Here is a 20140-nt window from a genome sequence, read left to right as displayed (position 1 = left end):
TGCATTGCCTGGTTTTATGTGGTCTCCTTTCTTCTGTTAGGGATTTTGTCTTTTGCTTGTTTAATTAAAATCAGCTTGCTCTAGCCAGAGTTTGGAACGTCCAATAATAACTGCTTATTAAAGAGTGGAAGCTGGGCATTTATTAATTTAAATTATTTTGTTCCAGAGGTTTTGCTCAAATTAAATGGAAAACCAAATTAAACAATGATTTAATTAAGTGGAAGAGAGAGAATGTAGAGGAAGATTTAGAAGGTGATGGTCTAAAAGAAGCGTATTCTTCCAGCAGTGACATATAACAGATGTAGTCCTTCATCAGCACAGTGAAACAGAGATTTGCTGTCATTCAGAGGATAATGAAGAAACCAATGGCAAGAATTATGTTACAAGATAAGAAACTAAACTGATGAATATAGCTCTACAAACTTGAGTAAAAAACCCCGTAGAAGAGTTAAAGGAAACAAAGCGTGTGTTGTTGGAAAGAAACCTGATAGAGCTGATCATTGCTAAATACTAGTGACTGCTGAAATGCAAGGACAAATTAAATAATTTTATAGAATATATGCATGCTCGTAGAGCAACCAATGTAAGTAAAATGCATAATACATCGAGTTGTTTATTCAAGGATGACCTACTATGAAATGAATATTTCAATAATAATCATGGCAATTTGTTCACATTAATTAAATTTATGGATTGTGTATGCAGAGAGCTAGAAATCCTGTAGAAGTGACAATTATTCCTTAACGTTTCATCCACTGTGAGTTTATGAAGATGTACTTTCGTTGTGGCAAGTGCACGGATCCATTCAGTATGGGTGTGAACTCTTGTTTGCTGATTTCAGAAAGGTTTTTCAGCTAGATTAACATATCATAATATTAAACTTACTGGCACTCTAGATTGAATGTTTCATCTCTAAAGTCATTTACAGTAATTAGTTTATTATTTTCTGAATAGTTCTGTTTAATAGTGTGTTTGACATTATTCTAACCTGCTACAGCTGGGCTATTTAATACGGCACTGATTTTGTTTAGGGTCTGAGATTGGTCTAGCAGGAATGATTGCAAGTTTAATATTATCACCATACATATTAAAAAGACGTAAAAATAGGTAATGTTTTGGTCTTTGTTTAAGAGAGTGCCGTTGTGTGGGGTTTTTTTGTTCTGTAAAACAGGTAGGGCATTTACAGAACTGTAAATAATACAAGAAATTGTGATGGGTGCAGTCTGTATTTGAGTAGTACCTAGTCCGTAAGGATCCTGAGCTCTGACTATTGCTTTGGGTACAACACTACTACTTGGGGAAAACTGCTTTTCCCATTTTCCCGTTGCCCCTCACTGATCCCCCTTATGCTCTGCTGGTTATCACTGTGTAGAGGGGGCTGGAAAGGAAAATCGCGTCAAAGGATTTATTCAAGCACCCCAGGGTTAATTCTTAAGTTTTTACTGACTTCTACGCATTTTGTCGGCATTTCTGCAGGCCTGTTGTGGATCGGGAAGCGGTACCAGGCGTGGGGCAGGGAGGGATCGCGGACCAGGTCCTGGATCGCCGTTCGCTGCAGGTCCGGCGAGTCAAGCCCGGTGCTGCGGTGGGGGTCGCGGAGGACGCGGTGGCCCTCCGGGGAGCACTCGGGAGCTGGAAAAGGTGAAAAGGGACGGCAGTCAGGGAACGTGTTTCAGTTCGATCCTGTTAATAGCTGCTTCGGATGGGTAGAGCTGCTGATGCTCAGATTCAGTTTGGGATTGGGCTGGATTTCAAGGCAAACAAGGGGAAAAGATCGCATTTGGGATAACTAACTAAATAAATGGAAGCCAGGCTACACTAAGATTTTATTTATCTAGATATCTGAAGCAGAAGTAGAAATCTTAGCCCTGTGAATCTCATCTGAGTCTAGTTCTAGAGGTTAACATCTGCATCTCACCTCAAAAATTAAATATGCTTTGAGGTTTCAAAGTCTTGTGATCATTAAAAATTACGGGTTTTTTATTCAGTTCACACTGCTGTGTATGCAAGTATTTTTAATCAGGATAGAATTTCTTGCTTTATATATATATATATATATATATATATGTATATATATATATAAAAAGAATGAAAAAGGAATTTGCAAGAAGAAAATAGAGACACAGTGAAAGACAAGGAAGCAGTGCCATATTGTTTGCAGAAATAAATAAGGCTTGAAAATATTCAAACCCCAGGTCGGACTCAGGTGAGTCCTGTACCCATAAAACCAAATTCATCAGACCTGCTGTATATGCACTGCACAGTTTAAATAAAAACTGCTGCATCTAAAAGTGTTTGTTTACAGGCTTGCCCTGTTTATTTTCATGTGCCTCCTGATTCTTCACCGAATTTTCAATATCTCTTATCAGCTAATAGAATGAAGCCTTCCAGTGATTATTTTAGAAGTTATTTGTTATCAGAAAGCTGATTATCTGGGGGGGGGGGGGGGGGGGGGGGCGTTTTCTTGCTTAATGTAGCCGTTTCCCCCCTTTCGCTCCAAGGAAAGGCTGGAGCTCGTCTGCTCGGTGCATCAGCCGCACGAGCGCCAGCTCATTCCTTGCTGCAGTAATCTTTAATTGCTAATGATGAGGTAAGAGGCAGAGAGGAGTGAGCAGGAATTGCACAGCCTGGGCTTGCGAGCGAGCTGGGCAGTTAGCGAAGTCGCCTTCTTGCGCTGCAGATAGACCGTGTTTCCGTGAAGCTGTTGACAGGGAAGGAGGCCGCCCCCCGGAAAGGCATTTTTCAAATGTCACTTTTGAGATTGCAACCCTGCCTTGATATTATGCCAGTGGCACTCTGAAGCAGATTTATCATTTTTATTTTATTGACAAGATACTCAGAAGGTCAAAGTTAATCCACTTACGGCATTATTTTTAAAGATTATTTTTATTATGCCAAAGGCAAGGCAATGGTACACAAGACGAATGGGGACAAAATATAGCATAACAGAGCCTTTATTGCAATTTTGGGGGAACAAAACTATCAAAATGATGGTACAATTCAGTGGAATGCAAAATTCAACTGAATTAATAGAGTTGCCTTTTAAAATAATGCCCAAAGCTTTTCTTTTCTACAGGTAAGAGCCATTTTGCAGAGGAAAGACTTGGAAATACTGCAGCACTAGTTAAATCCCGGATCTGATCCACTTCCTCCGAACTGCTTTCTGGGGGCGTGTGCCCACCAGTGGGCACCGCATGGAGACGGTCCTTGGCACGTTCCTGACTAAAGGAAATAAATGGCATTTCGGCAGACCATATATTTTACACATATGAGAATTTTACCCTATATTTAAAAGCGTTAATAAGAGTTGGACTCTCATTGGCTCGTCCAATATCACTTAGTGCTTCGGAAGTGTTAAAGGAATAGGACTTTGGCTCTTGGTGTCTTTTGCTTGCTCCAAGTACCTTCTTCCTGAACAGAAGACAAAGTCTAATAGTAAGTGGAATTTAAATATGGCTCTCTGCACAGTGTTACCACACAAATCCTGCGAGAGTATTTTAATATAATTAATAACATTTCATTTCTCAATAATACCAAATACTTCATTTAAATGTAATTAATAACCTTCTGCTCAGTATGCATTAGTAATAATCTCAATTCACACAGTACGTTGTGGTCTTGCCAGTGATTAACTGCTCTGTCCAAGCAATGCAAATATATTAGAAATTGAGACGCAGCTAATTATTTTTCATCCTTCGCGTGTTTTTGTTTGCGGTGGTTTAGAAAATGCCGTTTCGCCCGCTAACGGCAGCGAAGCGCGACGCCGCCGGCGGGGTTTGGGAAGGGCAGGAAGCGAGCGCGGGCCGGCGGGTGCTCGCTGTATACTGCTATACTGAGGGTGCTTCTCAACATAGCAACTGTCCCCCCCCGCCCGCCGCGGGGAGCAGTAAAAGTTCAATGTCCGTGTCTTGTACTGAACCGTTGTTGTTCTCCCATGTGCTGGCTAGATTGCCTTTAAAAGGAAATGTTTATTTCTTTACGTATGAGAAACCTGTATGTTTTATTTAATGCCCCAACTCTATTTGTATAATTGCATTCAAAGGGCTTACGAAAAAAGATGGTGGCTTTGCATGGAGCTGGATGCTCGCCGTCGCTACGACCGTAAAGATCTCCGTCGGGAAGATCTTGAGCCACGTGTCCCAGAGCATCTTCCAAACTCAACATTGCCCAGGAGCTGTTGGGGCCCTGGTCGCCCCTCAGTGCTCTTGCACCCCCGTCTCCATCAGTATCGGTGCTGCTGAGAAGATGCCATGATTCGTTTACTTGCCTGGTCTTAAAGCATTTTTTTTTAAGCCAGCAATTCTGTGGCAGCAGCTTGCTGAAAAGAGACAAGCTGAATATCTTCCTTCTGACATATTCAAAGCAAACAAAGCCAGTACCTGTTGCAGCAGCTAAGTGAAAACACCGTTGGAATAACTCTGTCAGCATTATAAAGCAAGTCCTGTGGGGAAAATCTGTCCCTGTTCCAATCATAAGGAATATTTCCGTTAATATCACGGAGGTCAAGATTCCCCTGACTTTAATGTGCGGTGACTTGTTATGCTCAAATGAAATGATTGGAGGCCTGTGGCTTGTAGAGAGGAAAAAAAAAAAAAAGGTTATTTCCTGAAATTTAGTAGCTAAACCCATGGTTCTTTGCAGCCAGCTGAGCTACCCGTTTATGTGTTTGGTGGGGTCTTTGGTGCAGAGGATGCTGCCGCGGCGTTGGAGCTCGTGCCCAGTCCTTCCCCACCAACGCGCCGGGGCTGCGAGAGAAGCAGCAGCCTGAAAACCTGAACCGAAATCATTCGATCAACATTTGCTTGTATTTGTAGAGGCAGGTTGGCGTGGGCACGACAGAACTCTGCCTGTGATCCTTGCTCCCAGTAAATACCAGTGGATTGCTCAGGCAAAGGTTTAGGAAGCGCTGAGATTTTACTTGTTTGCTTTGAACAGCGGCTGCAAACCAAATAATATCAATAGGTGATGGCAGCTAGAAAACCCCGAAAGAAATGTAGATTGCGAGTCCAAGGTCTGTGTTTGCTTTGGGCAAAGTAGTGCTAGCCGCATATTATATTTAAAGGGCATTTTAAAGCTCTGGGAAGCAGTTGGCAGATTGCAGAATAGTGTTTGCGCAGAGGATGAATGAAAACTCGGTGATCGCTCCGCATGGAACTGATCCGTACCCGTCCGGTGACGTGCTATAGCCGGGAAGGAAGCGCTGCAGGACGCGGCTCGCTTTCTCCCTGTCCTCGCCTCCGCGACGCGGAGCTCGGCTGGAGTCTCCCTCCGAGCCCCGGAGCCGCGGGAGTGTGGCCTGGCTGAACCCGGCGTCAAAGAGACTAGGTGGATCGGGACCTTCTGCAGTATGGAACTTAAACATATATATATATATATATGTATCTACTATATTTTTTCTAATGATATGGGGAATGGCCATTTTTTGAAATCTCTCCCTGGCAAACTTTTGAAATTCCGCTTTTTGTTTCTTATCGGTTTCCCAATACTATGGTGTACCGTATGTTGTAAAGAGGATATTGGCAGAAAAAAGAAGGAAAGCGCTGGGAGAGAGAAATTCTTTCCAAACTGTTAGTGCATGTGTTCATAATAACAGTGAAAGAATCTGGTCTGGTAAGATTTAGAGATTTCTTCTGGTGGATAGAAGTTACAGATGAAGAGTAATCTAGTAACAGATAAGGTGCTGTAGCTGAAAGGTGTCTGACAACCGATTACAGACAGAAGTCGCCGCCTTGTTTCACCAATATTTGCTAACATTTTAATGTAATTATTCTCTATGCAGATGAGAGCAATTTTATTCCTAAAAATATTCAGGGACCAGAATTTGCTGTGAATATGAATGTGATCACGGCATGAAAGTGCTTGAACTGGGTGTGCTGCTCTGGCAGGTAAAGCGTAAGAATTTTATAAAAGCCTTGATAGCTAATAAATAAAACTATTTTCAGAAACAGAAGAACCTCCTGCTGAACTGATAATGAAGCACATTGCATAAATACGATGTACTCGTAATGGCTGGGTCTTGAACAAGTCATAATTCGTTCATAAAATGAAATTGATAGAGATAAATGAACCATTGTGTAAAATGAATGTAATTATAGAAAATTTGACCTAGGAAGAGATAGAGTAGCAGCTGAAAAGAATAAAACGTGTTTCAGAGATATTATTTGTACTGAATAACAGGCAGAATTAAAAAGAAAAATCGGGCCAACCAGGAGTGTGGTTTTCCAGCAGTCTCCTGCTTAACACTTCCACTTAGATATTACAGTGTTTTGAAAAATAAGGTGTCTTCCCGTCAGGCGGGTAATTTAGCATTTATAGTAAATGCCCTTGTTTTAAGGCAGCCTTTAGCCTGTGCAGTTGTGGGGGTCTGCGTTACTCCTTCGCGTAGTGCCCCCGTGCGGGCCAAGGCAGCGACGTGGGACGGGGCCCGTGCCCTTCCTTTGGTCCTGTGGATGCTCAGTGTAACATCCTTGGCACTCTCTGCTTTTAGTGTATTTACCCGAAACCCTTACTGCAGATTACTCCCACTGGGCAGGGTTAGCGGGTATATTGCTTAATTCTTAGGGATTTCTCCTTTTTGCACGAAGGAGTTAGCGTGGGGCCCTGAGAGAAGGCGTACTTGAAGAGAGTCCTCCTACGACCTGAAGATGTTGTCTGCGTGGTGTATCAGAGCTTCGTTTGCCTGGGAACGAGGTCACCTACCATCCTGGCCTTGCGCGGAGGGAAGCGAGGGGCTATCGACGAGCTACGGGCCGGTGCTCGGTTCCGGAGGAAACAAGTATTTATTCGTGCCCCACCGCCCCTCGTCCTGCCGGGGCGAGGTGGAACGTCGAGGGCAGAGGCTGGAGCCCGTCCCGAAGGGCGAGCGTCGTTCCCGGGCACGGCGCTGGGCGCTCGCCGCCGGCTGCCCCCACCACGGCCCCGTCTCCGGCCCCGTGCGCTAACGTGCCGGCCCCGGCAGGCAGCCCTGCCGGACTCCCACCGCGTCCTGCCAAGCCTCACGTTCACCAGCTCTGACCTGGCTCGGGCGCCGGGAGAGCTCAGCGGTCGAGTGGAGAAATCGCTTGCTGTTGCTGTGTCAGAAGGGAACTCAAAACCTCATAAATTTCCTCGAGTTATCTTTAAGTTAATGATGATGCCTTTAAGGACTTCTGAGCAATCAATAAGAAGAAAATTATAATTATTGTTATTGATTGGGCTATTTTGCTCTCGTCCCTCAGAATGAAGAAGTGAACCGAAATGAAAAGGTTCTTTCTTACCTCCTAATCTCAGCTGAACATACCCTTCCAAATGCAGCCTTCCCAAACAGCAGCAGCAAAAATGAACTTGCGTGGTTTGATTTTAGAACCCACTGGGCTCTATTCAGATGGAAATTTGATTTCCATGGTTTACCCCCTGAGAGCCAGAGCTGTTTCCGAGCCTGCACTAGGACGCTGGCTCATTAAAATTCGAGAGCCGCGCGTTTTCCCAGAGCACTCCCACGGTAAATGTTGAATTTTGGCCACATTTTTCCCACTTACTCGGTTTAATTCTGCGTGTGGACGATACAGCACGGGGAAAGGCGTCACCATGAAGTTACTGACCGTGAATCCAGGCTGCAGAAAGGACCGGCAGCAGGATAAGGGGACTCCGGCTGCGGGCCGGTTCACGCCACCAAATACCAGGTGCTGCGTGTGATTTAGTTGCTCATGTATGCAGGATGACGGCACTTTTTAATTTTTATTTATTTATTTATTTTTGTTATTCACTGCTATTTTTCGTTCCCTTCGCTGGAACAACAGGGTTTTTGGCAGCCACGTGCTCCTCGCGTGTTCGTAACGTATGCGTGGCTCAGTCTGCCTTTGGAGTAAGGATTTATTAGTTGCTCTTTTATTCAGCGGTGTACTCGGTGCTCGTACGTGGCCACGCTCCATTTCCCAGCTAATACACAGTCCTGAAAGCATCTCATCATCTGCTGACCTGAGCTCGGGTCTCATTTGACCCTGCCAGTACATCCTCAAGCAAGTTGCCCGGTCTTAGAAACTTGCCGGGAATCCACCCAAAACGGGAGCGAGCGCATAGCAACTCCTACAGATGCAGAAACTCGTCTCATGCATCACAGCACTTTGGGTGGATTTAAAAATATAAAAATAAAAGGTCGTGAGCTAGAAATGGCCCGCAGCCTGCCTGGTCAGCGTGGTAAGAGAAAGCTGTGCGCTCCCACCCGTGCAAGCGCAACGTTAAGTCTGACAGGTTTCCAGAAACCAAGTTTATCAGCAGTCCTTAGTGTATATTTGGCACGTGAAAGGAGCAGCTTGTGTGCACGCTGCCATAGTTAACATCAAAATGCATCGGTGCCCTCCCACTGTGGTCGTGGTTTCAGCTAGCAGTTTCCCTGGTGGTATTTTGGGGGAATCTGGTATGTCCGGTTATGGAAAAAGCAGCTCGGTGTGTGTCTTGTGCTTGGCTCCCGATCATGCCATGACAGAGCAAAGCTTTCAGCACCTCTACGTGAAAGCCTCTGAATAAATACATTTACTGATTTTATTTAGCGGAATTTAGCCCCCTTTCATCGTTCTAACAGATAATTTTCCTTCTTGTTCACTGTGATCTCCTCAGATCCCTGCTAATTAACCCGGAACAACGGGCACATTCATAAAAAATGAGTTTGGGGGATCTATGTGGGCTCCAGGTATAAGCGGCTTTTCTGTATAAAAGAAAATCTGCTTCGGCTGGTATCGTCTGAGCCTTCATTACGTTTACACCTGCTACCTGCACAATCTTTTAAGCCATAATTACTGTAGCAAGGAAAACACCTCCCTGACCGTACGCGGGTGAAGCAAAGCCGCTTTCCTCTGGCCGCCCGGGGCTGAGCAAGAGGCGGCTTTGCCCCGCGTTCCTCCAAAAGGAGGAAAACAGCCAGAACTTAATTCTTTTACTAGCAAATTGTTAACAAGAAGTGTTATCTGTAGGTAAAACAAGGCAGAGATGCACTATTTCAGAGTTTCTTCCATCTTTATATTGTCAAATAACAAACTTGTTTTTGCATTCTTTGTTGGTAATTGGCTAATAACTATAATTTTCATCTTACTGAGATAGGCTAGAAACCAGTCTTCAGAAAAACCCTACAACATAACAGTTGATCAATTCTTCATTACAGTCGATGCATTTAGTTTACCACAGTCTTTTCATTTGCAATTTCAGTTTAAAAAAAAAAAAAAAAAACAACAGAAAAATCTACTCAAGCGATTTCAGACTGGACAGCCATAGCACAAATTAGTACACAAAAAAACAGCAGGCGATCAATTTGTCATTTTTTCTTTAGCAATTTGCAGTCATTGTTGAGTTGCTTTTGAAACTTGTAAAATTTGAGTATGTGAAACCTGGTGAAAGACAGGCTTTGGGTCATTCCTGGGCTGTGCTTTGTGAGTTGTCTGAAGAGTTTGCACAGGTAGAGCCATCCGGCACCTGCCAATATCCCACCTGAGCACACGTAGCTAAAATTCAGCATGCTAGCCCTGGGAGTCTTCTCTTGTTTTCTAGTATTAAACTGGTTCAGAGGAGGCTTAGCTCCCACTAAGCCGTGTACCTGGCAGCACAGAAGACCCAGCAGCAGCTCTGTGTCTCCAGTAACATGTTTTCATGTGGCTGCACATGCGTGGTTGGCTATTACGAGTACTGGGTATCCCATAGCAGATCCCTCTCCCATCAAACCTGCTCTGTTTTATATGATTTTATTAACTATTAATAAGAACATGCTGACTTTGCCAGCTTCTAAAACCTTCTCCTTTTTTTTCCCCTCTTCTCTCTGTGAACCAATACATATTCAATTATTTATACAAAATCCATAACATTGTCAGGAATACCTGCAGGTCTGATACCAAATTGGTCTGTTGCCTTATGAAACCCCTGCAGAGCAGAAACCTGGGCTCGTTTCCCTGCCTCAGAGCAGAGTGGGATATTACAGAGAGGTTCCTCCCTGCCCCAACCATGGGTTATTGGCTATAATGAGACAGAAAAACTCTCTTTCTCATAAGGAAGAGAGTATCTGACAAGAAGCGCTTAGCTGCAGGAGAGGGTTTTACAGATGAGACTTCTGAAGGGGGAGAGTTAGGTACTAAGTGCCCTAAAGGACAAGACTTGCCAGCTATTACTCACTTTATTTTTTTTCCCTGGTTCATTAGGCAATTGCCTGCTCAGCCTGCTGTGGACCCCACAGTGCGCAGCAAGGAAAACTGCACCGTGCAGCTTATCAAAGCCAAACCGCCTCCAAAGCTTGTTGCAGAGACAGGCTGGGTACTTTATCCTCCACTGCAATGTGAATAAATGTACTTGTGGACACCTCATGTTGCTTAAGCAGCCTTTGCACTTAAATCTCTGCTGCGCATGCAGCTGGGGTATGGTGTGCTTGCAAACCAGGTGCTGCTGCTTTGCCCATCAGGGACGGCACCTGTGAGAGTCACCTGCAGCCGGTTCCTCTGCAGAGGTGAAAGGACTTTTGCACAGGGGATTGCTTTTTTTTTTTTTTTTTCCCCTTTTTCCTCCTCCTCCTCTCCTTTGCCCACCTTCTCCTTCTCAATTTTCCTGTGTTCTGATTCTATTAAGGAACTGATGCTGAATTGAAAAGATCTGATGCCTTTTTTGAGTCTTTTGCATTGGCTAAACTGATTCCACAGCTGACTGCATTTGGCGTGTTTGGGGCTCAGCGGTCCAAAACCTCGCAGCGTGGTGCTTGCTGCCTTTTGCTGCGAGCCTGTTGCAGTTAGGCCCAGGTTTCTGGCTGATGGATGCTCACATCCCCCTGGTCTGAGCCTGCCAAACATGAATCGCGTTGGGGGCACGGGATCAAGATGCAGGTATTCTTCCTTTTATCATTTCAGATCCCACCATTAACCCACCCACCCCCAAATTAAACTTTGGGCAGCAATTGTAACTGCCTTATTCTATCTTTTCTCTTATTTACTGAAATAAGAGTCTGATGTGAAAGAAAGTACTAAAATCCAGGTTATTCTGTTATGGAATGTGGCTGCAGCAGCATGGCTCAATATTAATGATAACCAAATGGGTAACTCCGTGCAAACTGGGATACAATTTGCTCTTAGGGATCCAACAAACAAGCTTACACCACTGAATTATCTTAATTCTAAAATAGCCTTCCAGCAACACCACTGGCCAAACCATGTTTTGGGTTATTTTGCGGTATCTGGCATTTTGAGGCTCTTCCAGACACAGACAGACACGATGTGAAACTGAATTGACCAAGTATGTGAAGATTTGGGGTATAAAAGGTTTAACAGATGTTAATGTTCTACATTTTTTGGTTGCAATAATATGAGTACAGACAGCACTCGGAGCAAGATGGAAAGGAAAATATTGCATGTAGGAGGGACAAAAAGAAATAGCTATAATACTGTGCTGTAGTAAACTTTGAAAAAGGCAACTGTTGTGCAGATGTTTCAGGCACTAGGGAAGGTTTTTTTAAAAAAAGATGATTTCACTGGTCTAGTGAGGAAAAGTGGCTTATTTTAATCTAAAGTAAAACCTTTTATTTTTTTCACAGGAATAAAATCTCTAAAACCAAAAGGCAAGACTGGTAGCAATTTAAAATCAAACTAAACACCTGTTCAACCCATTATTTTGGAAATGGGAAGCATCAAGTAGTTCCATTTTCAAAGCTGTTGAAAGCAAATATTTCAATTCTTTGGAAAATGCACCTTTTTCCCCTCATCTAAATAGCTAGACACATTCAAAATAAAGCTACTATAGATCCTGCTTACCTTTAAAAAAAAGTCATTAATGCTATTTTAGCCAGCTCTGTTCGCAGAAAACATGCTACTAGGGGAGCTCATATCATCTGAGTTTGCTCCGTGGAGCACAATCCCTGGGACTAAGTATTTCTTGTTTTTCATATCCAAATTGCTTTTGTGTACACAAACTGCTCCATATTATGAGCCCTTTCTTCCTGCTCTTTCATATTCCTTTCCTTGACTGCAGAATAGCGAGAGCTGAGATATAGCTGTCTTGCAAAATCTTCATTACATTACAAACTGGATGTTATGTAACTCCTATTCTCCTGGCACCGGGAGAGCAGTGTGTGCATGCAGCACCACATCAGTACGCAGCAGGATAATGTGTGTCTTGGCATGGCACTTACCCAACCCCGATTACCTGGTGCGAAGAGCACAGAGGCATTTTTGGCATCAGCTGTGCTGAAAAGAGGGTCAGCCTGCTGCTTTTTGCGATAATCCTTCTTATCTCTAAGTTATTGCTGCAGGGTCTGCATGGGGACACGAGGCAGGGAAACTGCCTCAGTACCTTTGCAGTCCCATATAACGGAGATGGATTCTCCTGTCCTCTACCCCGAGCAAGGATGGCTAATTCTGATTTATCTCCCATGCCGTAGTGATCGACCACATGGATGAATGACTCCTCTGGCTGTGCCTCCAAAAGGCTCTGGATCTGCAAGTGCCTTTCGGTGGTTTATGTATTCCTTCAGCATCAAAGCACAGACTTCATCTTTGTCAGTCCTGATAGCTGCCCTTCCTATGTTTTTGCATCCTTTTAGAATGTAGTTCTTAGCCATGATACAAATCTTGTTCATTTTGCCAGTAAATCCAAATTTGCCATTAGTCTTTCAATCACTAGAAAGCCCTAATACGGATAATACAGCAGAGATTTGTCTTGAAATGGCCATCTGAACCAGTTAATTTCCTTATTTCTCTCAACCTGGTTTCTTAATGTTTGTTACTTATTCATAATGACTCCTTGACTACAAAGAGTACATCAAAGCTGAAGGTTTCTCTTTAATCAGGACGCCACAACATTATCACTCTGATCACAAGGCTTCAGCTTTCAAATTTTCATGCTCGGTCCTATTCTTGGAATGTGTCCCATCATTTAAAACAGTCTTCTAAGGTTGGAAAAATGACCTCTTCTTTTTCAAGGCAAAACTTCTCTTAAGATTGCCCGTGGACTTTATAGGTGATAGCTAATAACGATGTAGATTTTTATGTAGATTGAGTCTTATTTGCAGTAATAAGTTTGTATAGCCAAAAATCCTTTCAAAGTTTTTTTTCTTTCTTTCTTTTTTTTATTTCCTTTTTAAAAAAAAAAAAAAAAAGCAGCAGCAAGTTATTTTGACTCTGATTTTGTGAGTAATGGGAAGCTGTTCCTTTCAAAGGAGTCTGGAAATAGTCATCAGACTGTCTCCTTTCTTAAGAGAAAGTACTGATATATGATCATATTTTTTTTTGTGTGTAGGCTATAGACAGGGGATAGGATAGCTAAGATCTATATGCTAGAATCATAGAATCAGTAAGAATCAGGAAGGGACCTCTGGAGATCATCTAGTCCAACCTCCCTGCTCAGCAGGGTCACCTAGAGCATGGTAGACAGGGTTGCATCCAGGTGGGCCTTGAAGATCTCCAGAGAAGGAGATTCCACAGCCTCTCTGGGCAACCTGGTCCAGTGCTCTGTCACTCTCACAGTGAAGAAATTCCTCCCAGAATGCTAACTAAAAAAATTTTCTTAATTTTTTAATCTTCTGTTTTCCTGCCAGACCAAGTAGAAATTAGAGCTGCTGAGAAGCAGTGTTAAGCTAAGAAAAAAAACCAAACCATTGGTCTGTTCTTCTGGTCTAAGTAAAATGAACATGACAGTTGAGTCAGGCTATCCAAATCACAGAATTATTGAGGCTGGAAGGGACCTCTGGAGATCATCTAGTCCAACCCCCTGCTCAGGCAGGGTCACCTAGAGCACGTTGAACAGGATCACGTCCAGGCAGGTTTTGAATATCTCCAGAGAAGGAGACTCCACAGCTTCTCTGGGCAACCTGGTCCAGTGCTCGGTCACTCACAGGAAAGAAATGTTTCCTCATATTCAGGCAGAGCTTCCTGTGTTTCAGTTTGTGCCTGTTGCCTCTTGTGCTGTCACACGGGACAACTGAAAAGAGTTTGTCCCCGTCCCCCTGACACCCTCCCTTCAGGTACTTGTACACATTGATCAGATCCCCCCTCAGTCTGCTCTTCCCCAGGCTGAAGAGGCCCAGCTCTCGCAGCCGTTCCTCACAGGGCAGGTGCTCCAGCCCTCTGATCATCTTCACAGCCCTACACTGGACTCTCCAGTAGCTCCATGTCTCTCTTTACAAACCCCTTTACACTATCAGTGAAACCTTAGGCAAAGTTATATACCTACACAGAAGAAACCTTGGTAAAAGGAGAAGGAGAGAAATACACTGGGGAAGATGCATACTGCCTGTTCCTGTTGTCCCCAAAGCATAGCCTTGGCCGATAGCAAGAAAACATGACACCTTTTGGCAAGGCAATAAAAGACCAAAGAAAATAAGGCAGAAAAAGACCATGGAAGGTCACGTAATCCCATCAGTGTTCAACAGCAAACACCACTGCCTATAGAGGATCCCATTCTCTGCAAGTAGTGCGAGATTTGTGAACTTCAGAGATGTTACTATTGCTTTCTCTGTATTCTTAGCAGAATGTATTGGTTTGCTAATAAACTTGTCTTTCCGAACAGCTCACAAAAATTCCTATAAACCTTGCAAATTCCTTTGCTCCAGGCTGCGGGTGCTGCCCAGGAGGAGCGGGCGCGGGATCCCTTTGAGAGCAGCGCTGTGAACAGGGCCCCGTTGTTCGTGAACAAAGTGGGGGCTTGTTCATGCCGTTATCTGTTTGGGGCTTGGCGGGTAGGTTGCATGCTTGATTTACGTTCTGTCTGTTAACAACTTGCCTCTGAGTATTTGGAATCGGTATAAAGTGACTATAATGAGATACCATATGTTAATTCTGGTATGCGTTTTGGCTGATAAAAGTGAAAAGTGTAAGCTCTTTGTGAGATTATTACATATAAATGTGTTATGGCAATTGCATGGACAGTCTAGCAAAGCAGTAGCATTACCCATTAAGATTTTTATCAAAGTAATGCAAATGTTATTAAGGAGGAAAAAATAAATAGAAGGTTGGGTAGCAAGATAAAACTATCTAGAAATCCAATCTCTGATCCTGCAAAGATTTTGAATGTTAAACTTTTTAATAAGGCTAAGAGATACTTAGTGTATGGCTGGTACATCAGAATTGCTGTTTACTCTCTTGCTTAAGTAGATGTGTATATTCTACCACTACACATATTTCTCAGGAAAATATAAGTGGAAAAAAAGGAGGAAGTTCCTTGATGCCATTCTCTTAATGCTTGATACTATCAAATAACCTCTAAATCTCCGAACAGAAAGAGACTAAAATATGAAGAGTAAGAATGACTGAAATAAATGACAGTGTTTTAAAATGTTAGCTAATATTGATGTTTCAGAGGAAGGAAAAAAAAAAAACCCTCCAAGAATGCTGCCCCAAAGAGTTGATTGATATTGCTGCCACAGGAGCCTGTGTGACACTGGATAAGTCACTTCAGCCGTGTCAGAGGTGATCATTACTTTTATGTTCCTCGTTTTCTGGGTGCCTGACTGATGACCCTGATATGCAGAAATATGAGGCACTTGAAGCTTCACTGTTACTGAAATCTTAATGTTGGAGCTGGCTGCAAGCTTTCTAAAGAAAAATCTTCTGTTGGAAAATGTTGACTTACCACAACTGAGATCTTCACAGAACTGTATTTTTCCATTGAAGTTATAGATGTGATTGTGTGTGTGTGTGTATTTAAGGATGGAATTTATGGAGGGGAAAGAAAGAGAAAAACAGATGAGTTCTTCATTTTAGTATAATTCAAGCACGTTAAAGGCTGCAGAAATGAGAGACTAGGCGTCTGCTCTCAGTCAACTTGAGCAAAACTTCCCAAATCAATGCTGTTACCTCCTGGGCTGATGCCTGTTGCAGCATTGGTGGGGGAATGAGGAGGGAATCTTTTTTTTTCCACACTTCCACACTTCAAAGGGCTTTGGTTTGACTCCAGTGTAAAAGGGTGAAGAAACGTCTGTGTTTCTGCAGCAGGGGAGAGTGGCTGCACTCTGGGTCTGCTGGAGCAGCTCCTCTGGACTTGGCAACGAAACGCCCGGTGTGCAGGAATACCTTTTACCTCCTTTCCCTGTCTCTAAAGTCATTAACACGTTGGCCTGTAAACGCTAGTGATGCCAGGCTATACCACAGCCCGTGCTTTTTTTAGTCGCTAGAACAGTAACACTGTTGAAGAAGGAAATGTGCTAGTATGGTGCAATTTGTTCCCAATAGATCCCTGCTAGCTTTTACCTCCATCATGTTATTTTGCTTTTTTCCAGGGCAGGATTTAATATTCCTAACCTGTCTCTGGGATGCGTTCGCCTATCCCCTTCTCAACATCGAGTGAAGGGGATTTTATAGAACCGATCTCTGAACAACCTCTCTGGCTGCTTAACCCTTGTGTAGATAGAAAGTGTCTGGCTGATGTGCTTGCTGCAAACTTAGCTGATCTTTCTTCCTCTGCCGTCAGTGGATACGGAGAATTGACTGATGCTTTTTTTTCCTTCAGTCTTGCATGTATTAGAAGACTAAATGTGTTCCCTTTCAGCCCTCTCTTCTCTATGCTAAACAAGTCTGTTTCTTTTAACTTCTTCTCATAGATCGTGCTTCCAGGTCTCTTGTCAGCTTCGTTGCTCTCTTTTTTTGAACAGTCTCCAATTTGTCCATCTTTATTTTAGTGTGATGATCAAAATTAGACATAGTACTGCAGCCGCGGCCTCTCGAGTCCAGGTGTGCAGGTCTAATGAGTTACTCTGCTTTTATACATACTATCATTCTCAAGAACAAATTTGATTCTCGTTAATTTTTCTTAATGACTTGGCAAGCACTGAAAGTAGTCTGGCAGGTTTTTAAGACCCCAAATAATCTTTCTGACGCTTCTTGGAGTTTAGTAATAAATTTGTACTCTCGTGTTTGTCTTTCTTGGGATCCCAGAGGTTTTCTACGAGTTCTTGAAGATGATTTTTAATGATTCAGATAATGCTTTGGCTAGTCTCCTATAACACATGGTGAATTCATCAGTTACTGCCAGCCTGGATATACCCCCTTTTTAACTGTCTCTTTTCTTCTCCCTTGTGTTCCTCTTGCCTTCTCAAAATGAACTGCATTGTGCGTCTGATCATAATTAACTTCCTCTGTGAAGACTGAAGCAACAAAAACTTCAAATGTGCTTGTATTTCCCTGCGTCGTTTTAGCTGCTCTCCTCCTCTGCTAATGGACCTGCACTTCTTTCTTTTGCCTTGATAACATTAATAATATTTGCCCTTCACTTCACAAAGGCTGTGAAAGTAAATTAATGAATGTGCATGAAGCACCCAATTACTATAATAAAGAATACCAGGAAAGAGACTGTTGGGAAGTGAACAGTACTTTGTGGTGTATTTCTTAAAGCCAGGTGCCCACAAATAAGAATAACCCAAAATACTGACACAGTGCTGCTTAACTGAGTGCCACCTCTCGCTTGCACTGAAGGCAGTGAGGGTCCTCTAGCAAATCGATGCGTGATCGTGCAATAAGGACTGGATTATATCTTGTGTGCACAAGGGAGCAAATTAAGAGGGCACAAGTAACCTTAACTCTGGACCTTCCTGGTTCGTGAGCACTCTGGGTGCAGATGTGGAAGCTAAAATATCAGCGCTGCCTCAGATGCTTGACAGCAGCCTGTCAGTACCCAGGCACTGAGAGCTTCCTGGCCTTCAAGAAAGTTCAATCTTTTGATCTTGTAGCCAGCATCCTGACACTTTGCCCCTTGTTTTTCTATTTTTTTATCCATAGACAGAGAGGATAATATGTTCTTAGTGGGCAAGTAAGTTAGAATTTCCAGTGCTCTCCTCCCTAGGGTACGATGGCTGCACGGGTTGTACCAGGCCATCTCACTGATGGCTGGAAATATTTGGAGTGGTAGCTGTCTTGCATAGCTCATTGAAGGTACACAATGATATAAATTTAGTGGAAATTATTTTGAAGTGGACTTGGGCCTCAAACTGAAACAGCACCGTGAAGATGACTGGCAAAAATGGTCTTTGCAAGCTTTCCATTTTACCAACTCATTTACTTGAGATTACTGGGGACTAAAGGCCAGTTTGACGTGATGTGACCCACAGCAACCCCTGCTCCAAACTGTAGAAGTTTCTAATGAGTTTTTATGGATTGTTTTGTCCTTGGAGAGCACTGCAGTGCTGATGCTCTGGCTGCCCTATGACTTGTACAACCGGTTGTTTCACGCCTTGTATCTAGCATCCTTTTACCCAGAGGGAACAATTTAAAGTAGACTGTGTTGGCTTTGTACCAGCCAAGTTTCCCTACAACAGTGATATATTTACCAGGTGGCTTGCAGTAAAATTAAGATATCTTTTCCTACTAAAAAGTGCAAATAATCACTAGAATGGCTCCAAAACTGACCCAAGTTTTCTTCCAAATCATTTTTTCTCTCCTGTTTTCCAGTCTGGCTGCTGAGGATTTTACTCAACTGCTGTCATTTGACCTCTCTGCCCAAGAATGTAAAATTAATTAAACAAGCCTCTCTCCAGCTGTGTTCACTTTACAGCATGTCCATTCTAGCACTAGTTAGTCTAGCATTTGCACCAATATTAACAAGAAACATTGAAACAAGGAGTATAAAAATTTTGCCCTGTGCCTGCTGTAGGAATTGGCTCATTGCACATCCTCTTCTTGTCCTATACGTGTAGCCTTTTGTCTCCTGTGTCCTTTCAACATAATTTTTGTTTGCCCTCTACTCTCACCTCTATTACTGTGTTATACATGGGCAGTTGACTATATGACTTAATCATAGCAGCCTTGTCCTGCTGTTTTACTTCAATCATCTGCAACCTCTCTCCACTGGGCTAGCAAAGATACATTCCTCTGCACCGCAGAAAACAAGATCTAAAACAATATGATAGTGTTGGAGTTCTGCATGTATAATTTCAGCAGTGTTCCGTGTAGCCAGTCACCTGGCTTCTCTTTTTAATGAAATTGCCCTTGTTATCAGCCTGTTTTCATTCAGCGCTCACAAAAGGATTGCTCACAGCATGAGTCATACCAGACATTTCAGTATCTCTGTCAGGAAGACAGTAGTGATAATAAAAAGGGGTCCATCCAGACAAATCTTTGGAAATATAACACTTAAGAGCTGTGATACTGCTGATAGCTTTCCGTCATTTTGCAGAACATTAAAAAAAAAAAAAAAAAAAAGCAACACTCGCAAAGCAGCATCGTGATCATTAATACTTTTGTGTTGTTTTCCACAGTATTTGGTTGCATCTGTTATATAATCCAAAGATTTCTCGCCTTCATTTTTTCATTTCTAAGTCCTCTGCCTTAGGAACTTTCTTCCAGGAAGGACCAACTGGAAACTCAGCAGGATAAGTGAAGCTGGTTAGCTCTGAAGGCCAGAAGTGAACCCTCTGCCGCAGCTGCAGGGTGTTAGATGTGTCCTGTGCCCGTTGCCATCCTCCATTAGGCGGGCAAGTGCTGCTGCCTGTAGGGAGTGAAGGTGCTTTCTAGCCTCGTCCCCCATGTCTGAATAGCAGAAGTGCAAGTGTGCGCTGAAATCATCCTTTGGGGTTGTTTTCAGTCCCCCTTTGTGGGACCTCTTTGTGTTTCTCTTCTGAGGAGACTATTTTTTGCAAAGTCAACTGGCAATGTCTACATCATTAGGAAGTTTTCCTGGAACTGCATCGGCTGATTGATGGCCGTGAAAATGCAGCATATTTCATTTTCTTTTTCTAGACATGAAGCCAGCTGTTAATGGTTTCCTTGGGGTGAGGCTGGCATCTGCAAGATGAGGTCTCAAGGCTCTTAAATGTACATTTGCAGGAGGGCCACCTGGGTTTTTGACTGTTCCATTACCGGCCGCTGTTACTGCTCCTAAGAAGTAATCTAGGTGAAACGGGGGCTGTGCACGTCTGTAAACCTAGAGTCTGGTCTGGGAAACCGCAGTCCTTAGTGTCAGGCAGAAGCGATCTAAGTGGTGTTGAAATCTTTCTTTATGCAATTAGGACTTCTATAGTCTGTTTCCAAATTCGTGTTCAAGTCCTATAGTTTAGCAGTTGAAATTTAGTTTTATTCATCTGCCTTCTCAAATCAAATACGTTAATTAACAGATAAATGTTGCCTTCTTCGTGTTAATTGTGGGTGCTTGCCGCAGGCCGAAATGAAGCGTGAACTGCAGTGCGTCCTTAGGAGTGGGAGCAGGGCCATGGCTC

At 43.2% G+C, this 20140-nt stretch overlaps 1 protein-coding gene across 1 annotated transcript in view; it reads right to left on the bottom strand.

Moving 5' to 3' along the window:
• The window catches only part of LOC134142097 (von Willebrand factor D and EGF domain-containing protein-like), a 169933-nt gene that overhangs the window by 135365 nt on the left and 14428 nt on the right, over positions 1 to 20140 (bottom strand). The window contains 1 exon segment of the mRNA XM_062578857.1: positions 1448 to 1632. Coding sequence (XP_062434841.1) covers positions 1448 to 1632 — 185 coding nt within the window.

The sequence above is a fragment of the Rhea pennata genome, chromosome 6 (genome assembly GCF_028389875.1).
Source record: "Rhea pennata isolate bPtePen1 chromosome 6, bPtePen1.pri, whole genome shotgun sequence".
Lineage (NCBI taxonomy): Eukaryota > Metazoa > Chordata > Aves > Rheiformes > Rheidae > Rhea > Rhea pennata.
The sequence above is the reverse complement of the archived record's forward strand: the minus strand, read 5'-3'. Positions and strand labels throughout refer to the sequence as shown.